The 12,836-nt window shown below is 45.9% G+C and overlaps 1 protein-coding gene across 1 annotated transcript in view; it reads right to left on the minus strand.

Moving 5' to 3' along the window:
* Positions 1-2,972: 2,972 nt before the first annotated feature.
* LOC133348676 (collagen alpha-1(XI) chain-like) overlaps positions 2,973-12,836 on the minus strand; it is a 153,018-nt gene continuing 143,154 nt past the window's right edge. The window contains 4 exon segments of the mRNA XM_061561617.1: positions 2,973-7,964; positions 8,970-9,221; positions 10,204-10,272; positions 11,474-11,536. Coding sequence (XP_061417601.1) covers positions 7,821-7,964; positions 8,970-9,221; positions 10,204-10,272; positions 11,474-11,536 — 528 coding nt within the window. The 3' untranslated portion in view covers positions 2,973-7,820.

Consider the following 12,836-nt stretch of genomic DNA (forward strand, 5'->3'; position numbering starts at 1 on the left):
ACGTGGGGGGGGGGGGCGGGCCACGTGGGGGGGGGGCGGGCCACGTGGGGGGGGGGCGGGCCACGTGGGGGGGGGGCGGGCCACGTGGGGGGGGGGGGCGGGCCACGTGGGGGGGGGGCGGGCCACGTGGGGGGGGGGGGGGGCGGGCCACGTGGGGGGGGGGGCGGGCCCGTGGGGGGGGGGGGGCGGGCCCACGTGGGGGGGGGGGGGGCGGGTCACGTGGGGGGGGGGGGGGGCGGGTCACGTGGGGGGGGGGGGGGGCGGGTCACGTGGGGGGGGCCACGTGGGGGGGGCACGTGGGGGGGGGGGTGGGCCACGTGGCGGTGACGACCCCCGGCGCGAAGTGCGGCAACGATCTCCGCTCGCCCCCCTAAGTCGTCGCAGCCGTTCAATTCAAATGGAATAAACAACCCCCCCCCCACACACACAGGTGCTGAGCACAGGTACAAAACGTGAAGCGGCCAGCAACAGACAGCACTGCCATGGTTGTCACAGTCGAGAGTGTAACGCTGCTGTTTGATTAGGAAAGGTTGTTGTTGTTGCTAGGAAAAAGACGGAAGAGAGGTGAGTGTTGCCACCTGCAGTGTGGTGAGTGAGGGGGTGAGTGAGGGGTGAGTTGCTACCTGCAGTGTGGTGAGTGCAGGGGTGAGTGTTGCCACCTGCAGTGTGGTGAGTGAGGGGGTGAGTGAGGGGTGAGTTGCTACCTGCAGTGTGGTGAGTGCAGGGGTGAGTGTTGCCACCTGCAGTGTGGTGAGTGAGGGGGTGAGTGAGGGGTGAGTTGCTACCTGCAGTGTGGTGAGTGCAGGGGTGAGTGTTGCCACCTGCAGTGTGGTGAGTGAGGGCGTGAGTGTTTCCACCTACAGTGTGGTGAGTGATTGGGGTGAGTGTTGCCACCTGCAGTGTGGTGAGTGAGGAGGTGAGTGTTGTGACCTGCAGTGCGGTGAGTGAGGGGGTGTGTGGGTGAGCGTGAGTGTTGCCACCTGCAGTGTATTGTGAGTGGGTTGGATAGAGCAGTGTGGATGAGATTCAAGTTTGGTAGGCAGGTGGACCGAGCCTCAACATGCGTGGAGTGAATACCATGGGAACTCTACCATGGCAGTAGAGTGAGTGAGTGATGGTATTTACTGGCACATCCAACAGTATGGCGACCGCCGGGGTCACGCTATAAGGGTCACATCAAGACGTGGTCAGCACAGTGAGGCCACCGCTCCTCGCCCCACGCTCTCTGCTCCCCGTCGGATCCCACAGCAGCAGTAGCAGCTCCAGCAGTAGCAGCTGCAGCAGCTACTGCAGCAGCAGCTGCAGCAGCAGCAGCTGCAGCAGCAGCAGCTGCAGCTGCAGCAGCTGCAGCTGCAGCAGCTGCAGCTGCAGCAGTAGCTGCCTCACAAGAGACACGCAGCCAACCTCGAACATCTGCCCTCACAGAAACCACCAACTGCCCCTAGGTGGTTATCCAGGTTTGATAACAATAATGTGTGTTCCGCATCACCGGTAACCGCATGGAAGATCCGGTCAAACCGGTTATGGGTTTGCCACTCAACGTTTTCAAATTCTTCTTCGCTTGAGAGACTAATTGCCGCGGTGTTAGTGGTGAGGACGCCGACCTGGCGACGCAGAGATCGAAAGTTCGATTCGACAGCTCAATCGATGGGCAAGTCTTGCATCCAATCGATGGTGTAAAACGAGTATGCCACAGTCGATCGGGCAGGTCGCGTTTTTTGGGATACATCGTGGGTGCCTCCACTTCCTTCCAACACATCCCGCGGCAGCATTGAAGAGGAGGTCGATGCCCTCTCGAGCTCCGTTGAACAAGAGGCCCGTCGGCGAGCGATCGCAGGGCTGCTGCGCCGTGACATTGGGCTGTGTGTACAGGTCGCCGGAGGGGCACCTCAGTGAAATAAACGACGCCGCCTGTCGTATAAATGGGCAAAGGGCAGAGCTCGAAAAACCTGCGGCTCCGCAGCCCCATGCGGCTCTTTGAGGACCATGCCGTCTCGTATTCACCACTTGCATTGCGGCTCTTGAAATAGTTTGTTTTACCGAATTCGAAAAAAAAACATTTATTTTTTTGTTGCCGACCCCTGGCCTGGCCAAGGGGTTCAAGGTGGTAGAGCACGGGGGCATGAAGCTAAGTGTAGGACGATTAGGGGCGGATAATGAAGAAGGGACGGGATTGTGAGGATAACCTTCAAGGAGGTGAAGGAACACGGGGAGTGAAGATGAAACGTGGAGCGTGTCGTGAGCCAGGGTTCTTTTTGAGAGGGACGACTTCTGAGTGCACTTCTGAGTGCATGCGCGAACGGGAGAGAAATTAACAAATTCCCATAATCAAGGATCGTCTCGTGTGGATTCCCTTTCAAATGTAACATGCAGCGACTTAGGCCGTTTACGCAGTGTAGGAAGTACGCATTTTAGGCTGAGTTTACCAAGGAGAGGGCCAGTATCGGTTCATATACTCATGTCGCTGGGTGTGTACTGCAGTGTGCTCACCAATGTACATTAGCTCTCCACCACACAACACATGATTGTAGGTTTCTCCTGAAATAATATTGATCTTTGGGATAAACGAATGGGTTTTTTTGTAAGCGTTATCAATATCGCCATAGTAAAGTTCATCATTGGCAATTTTGAGCATGTTTTTCACAATTTTAACTTGTAACCAACATTTGAGGCCATTTCATGAATCCAATATTCAGCCCTGTGCCAGTGGTGGAAATTCTTCACTCCTATGGTGGGGACAAGCGTTTCCACAAGACTACTTTATTTCTCCACAACACGGTATTCATTTGTGTGTATGCATGTTGAACTTAGTTCGCTAATCGGAGGGATTACGGGCTGGGTCAACCCCCAAAAAGGTTTCATCTCATAACCTTCAGGTTGCGAGCCGCTTGCTCGACTCGGTGAGCCACAATTTTAAATCCACATATTCCAACATTTTTGTCGATATAAATATATCATTTAAATAAAAAAAATAACCAGAAAAACTTTATTTTCCAATAAACATTTTCAAAACATTAACATAAAAACAAACATACATTAGTACAGGCAATGGTTAAATTCAACACTTTGTAATTTCATTGTATAAACAACAATAATAATAGATTCACTTTCTCCCACGCCGTGAAACGTGTGCCGTTTTTGCATATTTTCTCAACGGCAGGAATCCTGCCTTTTCATTTTTTTTAAGAGCAGTGTATACTTTTATAGCACCTACGCTTCATTCTGTCCCCCTGAACACGGTCGGCTGAGGAGCAATTATTACCTCTTCCAGATCATTGGCACCCAAGTTCCTCGTGCATAAGCGTAAATTGTGAAATACGCCGAGAACAAGTGCAGATCAGATTAAGATGTAATAAAAACCCTGCCTTGCATTATGACAATTTGTTCTTATTAAATGTGTCACGCCAGCCAACCTTAAAACTTATTTTCATTTCAGTTAATTTGTCATAAACCGTGTAAATATTGAGGTAAACAAAAAAATGTACGACTATAGATGTATACATAATTTCAAATATGTATATTCAAGTTTTGTGTGCTAGAGTGTGTTTTAAAAACATTTATTCTTTAGTGAACCATGATCTTCAATTCAAAGCAGAGCACCAATATCAAACATGCATTAGCACATTGCATATCCATTACTATATCAATACTAGTTGTTGAATGGGTGTTTCTACATTTACTTGTTTACAAGCATAATGCAACATATTGACTCCTGCCCCCATGAACCGGGTCTTTTGTAAAGTGTGTGTTCACAGCCAATCGCCAAACTGAAACGAGCACCACCAACTCGACCACGCGGCCGGTGCGGAGCCGAGCAGCGCACTCACGCGCGCGGTTCACCACGTGACTTGTCTGGACGGGCAGCTTGGCAGACACACACTGCGGGCCGTTTCATTTGAAGTGACAAAACATGGTACATTTCTCCTGGCTAAAATGGGAAATAGAATCGTCGATTCATGAGGAGACAATGGGACGTATTCTACGGTATACAAATCCAGTAATGATCTGTAATAACAGCGATGCATTGTCAGACATTACAAAGCGCCAAAGTAAAAATATACAAAGTATACACAGCTCTTTTAAAAAGAATTTAAATTGCAAAAACATGCCTGTAACATACTAGTGATGCGTGCGAGGACATGTCACGGAACTGCACATAACATTGCCATGTTAGAGCCGTCACTAATGTCCTTGTAGCCATTATCTCCGCCACGCCATCAAGTAAATATCTCTTGACAAGGGGCCGATGTCTCTTCGAGCTTGTGCACAATTTTCTTTTAATTTGTTTTCACTTAAGACAAAAGTAGCGTCATAGCCGATTGACATGCTTAATGATCTATCGCTCATAATTCACTCGCCCTTGAATATTACACTTAAATATATATAACGAGAGTGTGTGCGTGCGTGTGTATGTGTGTGTGCATGAAACTATGACCGTTAAAAACACTTTTAAAAATCCAAGAGTCTTCCAATCCACCACAGTTGTCACGGGATTTCTGTTCAGGCCTGTAGTTTTTCATTGTCATGTGTGGAGAGATGTCGCTCTTAATAACCGTGAGGAATGATAACATGATATCCACAGTAGTCAGAGGGGTCTTGGACCTTTTCTGGAGGAAATAATATATTTGTTCAATTGTATTGCCTTGGCAACCACGCATATCACATTTCAAAACATATAACTTTATGTTGATGAGAATACAACATATTTAATTATTTCCCTGTGCTGGCCCCACATGGAGAAAAAGTGACTTTTTCACAGAAAATCCATCCCATCGCGATGTAGCCATTTCGTTTCCACAGCGAGTGAAGAAATTAATATGTTTAATCATACGACACACGTGTGCATGTACAATCTCACAGTGAGCGTATGTACAGGCGAGGAACAGTATCACCGTCACAGCATTGCCTCATGAAAAGGTGTTAAAAGAGTCACACTCGGTTGGGTCAGCGTTCATTGTTCCCAATATTAAGACTGCGATTTGAACTGACTCACATCCCCAGTGCGTTGATTAAACGAGCACCACTAGGTCGGCACCACCGCTTAGTACAGAGACAGCTCCTCGCCAGAGGACTATAGAATTCCCATCGTTTTGGCTCAGAAATCGCCAAATGAAATGAGCACTGCTCAATGCGTACTTGAGCACGGGGAGACTACGGCGTTTGATGTTGCCCCTTATACACAAACAATGCACATTCCGATGTCAGTTTGTACCTTGTTGTGAACAAGGATGCAATAAAAACTGCCATGATTTGAATGGAGCTGCAATACAAATGCCCTTCCAATTTCAAAGCAAACAGTAGCCAACGTTTAAATGTCGGGAGACAAACGTAACTGAAAGTTAACAGAAAAATCCGACTGCAATTTTATTTAACAGATGCTCGTTAAATTCTACTGAGATGGGTTCTCGTGAATGCCAGTGAGTCTCATTCAGTGTGCAGGCAAGTCATGGATGTATTCCACTCTGGATTCACTTGAGTCCGAGTGGCTGGTTCGATTGAGACACTGTTCAGGTAATAGGAGCTAAACTATTTAACCATTTCAATCATCGGTTGTTTTTTCTCCTATTTCACATGTAGTTGTTTTTTGTCTGATTTTACATGCAATTGTTTTTGCTCTGACTTTACAGTATTGGCTTAACGATGTACTTTGCTTGAATGGTATTGCTCTTGTCATTGGTGACCCAGGTCACTCTTGAAAATAAGGCTCTTCTATCCTGGACTCTTGACTTCTGACCTGGTTAAACAAAAACAAACTTGAACATGACCTTGCATTTTCTTTTCTTGCTCGGAATGTGGAGTCATTGCCCAAAGTGTATATATGTCTCGGTTCATAAGACAGTGTCAATGGAGGTGATCATTATTTGTTTGCCTGTCCATTTAGAGTGTACCAGTTAACATGTAAACCCATGCCTACTTAGAAGGATCACTGACAGGCCTTCAGAATTACATTGGGATCGCTCGCAATTCACTTAAGCTGTTGCGCAGTTTCAGTGACCATAACTTCGTGTTAAGATTGACTCTGTAGGTGAATGATATTAGATAGGGCAATTTTGTTTCCAAAAGCAACAGGGCTAAAGATGGGATTCTACACAGATTGGAGTGATGTATTCCAGTCAAGTGTTATCCCTCATGCACTCGTAATGATAGTCTTGAGTGATGCGTAATGCTGGCACAAAAATGGCCGTACAAGAGTTGAGTAATAACCATCACGAGCACTTTACTGCCAAAGACAGTCTCTTAGTCAATAAGGCTTTCGTAAAAGTGATTCAGCAGTGAAAGATGAATTTGTTACCAATACATTACACATAGAGCCATATCACATTTTAACGAACGAGTCGAGTTGTAAAATATCGTCATAAAATGTAATGAACGAGATTAAGAGACTGTTAGAGCTGTGCTTAAACACGATTCGATTGTCGTGCTATGCATGCCAAACCATAACATTTATCGGACACTTCAGATGTGACCACCAGCTAAACGAGTTTTGAACTTGCTACTTATAAGGTTCACTTATTGTTGAGGCGTTTCTTTTCTTAATCAAAACAGCCACTCCATAACAAATGTTGGGGCATAAAACATTTAAAACATTCATTTTAACCCAGGCTCAATGCAAAATATTGACCGGAACTCACATGTTTATGTCCCTTTGTTCACACTGTGCGTGGCACCAACATACTTATGAATCAAGGTGCTGTTTCAAAGCTAGTGCTATGTTTTACAAAGTTTTAATTTACATTTACTATCATTGAAGGAGAACGAACTTGATTCAGCACAAGCTAGAATGCATCAATATGAACCTTGCGCAAAATGCAGTGGGAGAGCTAATGTTTAATCGTGGAAATGTATGGAAGCCTTTAACTTATTATAGGTTCTGAATGCTATTGCAAATAAAATGCGATTCAGAAAACAATGTCTGGAAGTTAAGGGTAGTGTGGCGTGCATCCCGAGCGTGGCAGTGTCCCAAGGCAGCATCTTTCTTGCCATCTACCACAATTGCAAATCACGTGCAGCAAGTCAAAATAAATAATCTCAGAGGAGGCTCTCAGTGTGTCGCGATTGCCTACTGCGTGGGTGTTGTGGATTATGAACGTTCACTGTGTTGTAGGAGACTGCAGCGTTGGTGCCGTGACATCTCCGACACTGCCTCCGCATGGCCACTACGTGCACAATGCGCCAATCGGGGAAGTCGCTGAAGCAACGGCGTACGATTGAGATGACGGGCTGTCCGTAGCTTATACCCTCTGGGATTCACTGGGTCGTGTATGCAAGCACATGTCTGTTTTGAGTTTCCATCTATATTGTCTGATAAACCACACTTACATACGCTTATATACATTTGTGCACATTTAAACTACACATATTCATCGGTACGGGCTATGAATGTAAGATTGCATGTATGCACCTGGGTGGGGAGGTGAATGTACATAGGTGGTCTGTGTGGTTTATTTTCTAAAACGTCGGTGTGCACCACAGACATGAGCATGTTTACCGTGCCCAGGTGTTTTCTCGAATGCGAGTGTCAATGTTCATGCGTTCTTGCGTATGCATCCTGGTGTGGTGCGTGGGTACTTTATAACACGCGCTTCTCGTTCCAAATCATGGCTCATTGGACTAAGTCTTGATCTGATTAGGTTGAGGTGGGTTGCCGCAAGGTACCTTCCAGTTATGTACACACGTGATGCAAAACCAATGTTACGTGAGCATGTTGGTGCACGTCGTGCGTAAATGACGACCGTGGAGATATCATTGCTTAGCGTGTGCGCGTGACGTGACAGAAATGTTTAATGTGTGTAGTGTCAGTATTGTCACCTTTTTTTTAGTTAGCCCTTAAAGCAAACCGGGCCAAGTTCAAATCCAAATCGCTGATCACTTTTCCCAAAATCTGTCGCGGAGACATCCATCACTGGGAGCTGGTTCACTCTGGGAGTCGTGATGAGAAGCTCTGCGCGACCGGCACCCCTTCCCTGCACACGCACACCACACATTGATCACCACGACGCAAATTGCATGCTGAGTCCCAAAGACTCAAATGAGTCTGAGGCATTGGTGTTCTTCTCTCGTTTACAGCCCTGTACTCATGGTGGATATTCCACATTTCTATAGCAGGGGGGGGGGGGCTCTCTATAAAACAACCCTGGTTGACTTCACCACAAAGTGGTACCTACTTTACCCACCGTGGATGGCTTGAGTCAACCATGCCCAACCAGGATTTGAACTCATGACCTTCAAATTGCGAGCTGCGCGCTCTGCCGCCGAGTCACTTAGGTCGGGACTATGGTGAGGATTCACTTTCTCACCAGCTAAGGAGGACAGGCAAGTTTGCTTTGAATATTAACACCAATTATATGAGTCAGTGGTGTAAATTGCTTATTTAATTAATCTATAGTCCATTAGTCAACCATCATGACACACACCTAAACAGTTTCTGAGCACAGTAGGCCCAATTGCTCAAAACGTCATGAGGATGGCAACACACAGCACGATTGTCAAAGTTGTAAGACATAATAGTTGACACGTTTCTTGGTTACTGGGCAAAGGTTGTTATAAGAGCTTGGGGAAAACGGACGACAATGGGCAGGGATTCCAAATTGGAGCAGTGCTCGGGAAGAAACAGAATGAGAAGTGAGGTGACCTGCAGTGTGGCGAGTGGTTGAACACAGTGGGGATGAGACAAAACAAGTCGGCATCTGGTGGAACGAGTCCTCAACAGGGGTGGAGGAATCACCAAGTGTAGTTCACGGGAACAGTAACCAGAGCAGTAGGAATATAATGGGGGGAGGGGGGGGGTAAAAATGAGTATTTCGCCATGCAATTATTTGTAAAAAATTAAAGTATACATTGCAATAGTTCTAAGTAATGCAGTCTTGTGAGATAGCAAGAGAGCAAATTAATATTTGCAATTGGTTGTCAAGTGACATATGACACACAGAAGAAGCAGATCTTGTGCACGAGTGGACAAGTGAACTCACCGTACAACTGTCGAACACGACGTCTGCTGCGGCTGGTGGTCCAGTCGCACCGTGAGCATCTCCAGCCGCCGTGGCTTCTGTCGCGGCGCCCGATTTCAGAATCTCGGACTCATCAGCTCCACGCATACGAATGCTGCTCAGAGAGCTCTGGCATAAATACGTGAGTGACTGGCGAGCCTGGGCGCTGAGCAACCGGAGGAACTTCAGCTGAACCACACCGAGGGGAGAGCCTTCTGCGTCGACGTACGAAAACTATAAAGAAAAAATCAAAGCAAATACTTTAGAACAACTTAAAACATAGGAGGCTTTCGCGACAAATATCCATGAGAGGTATTTTTTGGGTTAAATCACGTATATATTGAGGCTGCTTGTAATTACCAGTGAAATGTCACAGTACTCGAATTGTAAATGTTGTAGTGGGTTTACTCTCCAACACACAAGCGGTGTGCTGAACTAGTAACGAATTGGCACCTTTTATTTACGTGACAAACGTTGCTAATTGGCTGTGTCGGGTGGTGGCGGGTTTATCAACACATTTATATTTACACGATCTCACCCAAAAAAACATCCATTATGGACCTCATCCAACTGGAAGAGGATAAATGATTGCTATACTAGATGGTTATAGTTTTATTATGCTTGTTAAACCAGGAAAAAATAGAAACTATTTTCAGGAGGGGGGCAACAATTGCTATGTTTTCCCAATGCACTAATCTACAGTATAATGAAAAAAAGTTAAATTGGACACCAGCATTATTCGAATTACGTCACCGGATCTTTCACATCCAGTATAAAGCAGACGGCACGTAGTATTTTATGGTTAATACACATCCGCAAATGCACTGCCGCTGATTTAGATCACTGCCATGTACAAATGCGACACTGATCAGGGCTAATCAGGCTCAACTATACTGCTTTGAATCAATACCAAAGATAAATATACCCCGCATAGCCTTAGCAGACAGATGGGGCAAGTGCTGTTAATGAGCCCCTTTGAAGGCTAACAAGGCACACCATGCGCGGCCACTTTTGTCTCCCCAGTGCTGAAGTTTACACGCTGCCCCAGGTACTCATTCAAGACTGATTCAACATATGGGAGAACCGGAATCGGGTCAAATATTTGCAAATTATTGATCGTGAGCGAGAATCAAACTTGGGTTTGCCGGATTAGTAGCATAGTGTGCTAACCACTGCACCACTGTTCCTCCAATACATGAACCACACAAAAACACACCTCTTTTCCTCCCTTGAAGTTGCTGTACCAGCCTCCTGGTTTCTCCTTTGCCCAGGTCGACATCTTTACCTACAGAGCGAGGACAGAGCCAGAGGACCAAAGTTTAACAGCAGTCGTCCTTGTGTTTGCACAATATGTGTACACACGTGTAAAATCTGAGTGAAGCGATCATCGTTAAGCAAACGAAACTCATCGTCTGAAGAGAATTCTCACAAGATGGTACTTATCCAACATTATTCCAGTGTCGACCAAATGAGCACCATTGTGTGAGAATAAACAGTTGGTTGTTTAGTGACGATTCTATCCGTGTCAAAAAAACAGGGTCATCGGGGGCCTCTGCCTCAGGGTCACAAAACAAGATTAGCAGCACCAGACATGTTTCAGCATTGACCCATTGACTTGGAAGTCTGAGTGGGCACAAGGCTGGCTCGTGAGCAAGTGTGCACATGGACTCTGTACGTTTCCTTGAGCTTCGTGTAGATATCTTTAAAATTAACTTATTTTTTAAAAGTATGTTTCTGTTAAAAATGAAACACTAAAGGTTTAAATGTGATTTTTGTTAACCAGGTGAGAACTCAGGAGACCAGAACAGTCCCATTTGCAAAATGACAAAAAAACAATAACAGAAAAACAAAGTACAAACAATGAAGCAAATATAAATCGGAGCAAAAAACAACCAAATGTAAACCATCACCACACGTACTTGGGATACCATTCAAAGGAGCATGTCAAGTTTACGTGCCATAGCTCGAATCTCAATGCTAAGAAACTCTCAACTTCATGGCCTGCGTCATCCATCTCTTCCACTGCTCGACCCTTACTCGCCGGGAGAAACTAACACAGCAAGTGTGGGCTCATCCCATCTCTTCCTGCTCCTGCAGGGAGCCACGCCCCAAGTATAAATCGTTATTTTGAAGACTGGACTATAACGTTTCTCTCCCCAGCGACTTAGTCATCAGGTCTCGAATTGCCACCGTCGCCACACCATCTACCATGGCGACAAACGCAGGGACCACAACCCACGGGACGAGTCAGTCTTTACCCTCTGCCCGTGTCCCAGCCCGAGAACGCTACCATTAAAGGTTGAACGCAGCTTGAATTACGTGATAAATGGGCACGTTGTATGGCACCTTGGAGTCGCTCTCCCATGAAACGTCCAATAGATTTCGATTTATTGTCGTCATTGACTGGCTGAAAGTGTGGGGGGTATTTGCCTCAGCTACGGTGTGGTCTAATTGTATGTAGAACACGCTCATGTGTATGTTATTACCCTTGCCGACTTGACATCTGGTTGAATACATGTCTCCCCTCCAGCCGTGAAATTACAGAACACCTGATAAAAGAAAAAACACAACACAATAAGTGCATCATACACAGCACATGCCAAAACTACTTCTTCTTATACTTTAAACATAAAATATTTTTGGGGCACACCGGAATGTGACATGAGTCTCCACTTTAATTAAAGCTCCCGTGGCACAACGCCTCCAACTGTTACAGCGTTAGGGTGCATTTGACGTGAACTAGCGGTGTGCACCAAGTAACTTGTTGTTCTATAGCTGCGCGTCCCGCAGAGCACGTCTCGCACAACTATACTAATGGGTGCATCGGCATGTAAGCAAAATCTCAAAAGGATTTTCCAGGTGATAATATTTTGATGAATAAAACGTATATACATTCATAAAATCCCACTCCCTGTTTGCTGGTTTGTTTGGAAGGATTGAGAGGTTTGAGTGAGGGAGGAATGAGAGAATGTGTGAGAATTAATGGGAGGCACGATGGAGTGAGTTCATGAGTGGAATGAGTAAATGAAGGAATGAGGGAGAAATAATTAAGCAAATGACAGTTTAGTGGTGTGGTGTGGAGCAGTTGTGTCGTATAGTGTCAGGGGACTGACCCCTACCCTAGGGATGTGAAATTTATTCAATGGACTCAGGGCCACTGATGGAGGCAAGTGCCAAGGTTCATTAGTTCCCTTGACGGGCCGGTCTCATTCGTTCGTGGCACAAGCTTGAGAGAAGGAAATGCTCAACGCGCGGCCCTACCCGGACAAGCCACACTTGTACGAGTTTACTCTAGGGTAAGTCCTCACTAAACGCGCGTTCACACAACCCGTTTTCGCTACAAAGCTGTTCTTCTTTTCGGGGAACACTTCACACAAGGCGGAATGTGTCCATTACAAACGCGGTTTCTGATTGTTCGACGACGACTAACTATTTTGATATAAAGCTTTCGTGACTGCAGGGATTCATATTGGTTCTTTCGGTAAAGTCACTTAGAAGGGAAATAATAAAATAATAAAATAATATAAATATTAATATTAAGTGGTATTAACTGCTCTAAATATATCTATTTTTTTCCAAACTTTCCCCAAAAACAAGCGGCCTACAGTCCTTGTCAGCGCAGGTTTTTGGACGTGCACTTTGGATACGCAGTTAACGCACAATGCGCCCACCTTCAGAGAGTTGTTTTATATTTATATTTTATTATTTCCCTTCTACGTGACTTTACCGAAAGAACCAAGAATATGACGACTAACTACTTTATTGAGCTGCGTGGGTGAGCGGCAAGGGAATTCTGGGTATATGTGCGGAATGATAGAGTAGGCGATTGCGTACCCTCACCTCAGTTAT

The sequence above is a fragment of the Lethenteron reissneri genome, chromosome 27 (genome assembly GCF_015708825.2).
Source record: "Lethenteron reissneri isolate LAM-NWPU_2019-01 chromosome 27, ASM1570882v1, whole genome shotgun sequence".
In the NCBI taxonomy this organism is placed as follows: domain Eukaryota; kingdom Metazoa; phylum Chordata; class Hyperoartia; order Petromyzontiformes; family Petromyzontidae; genus Lethenteron; species Lethenteron reissneri.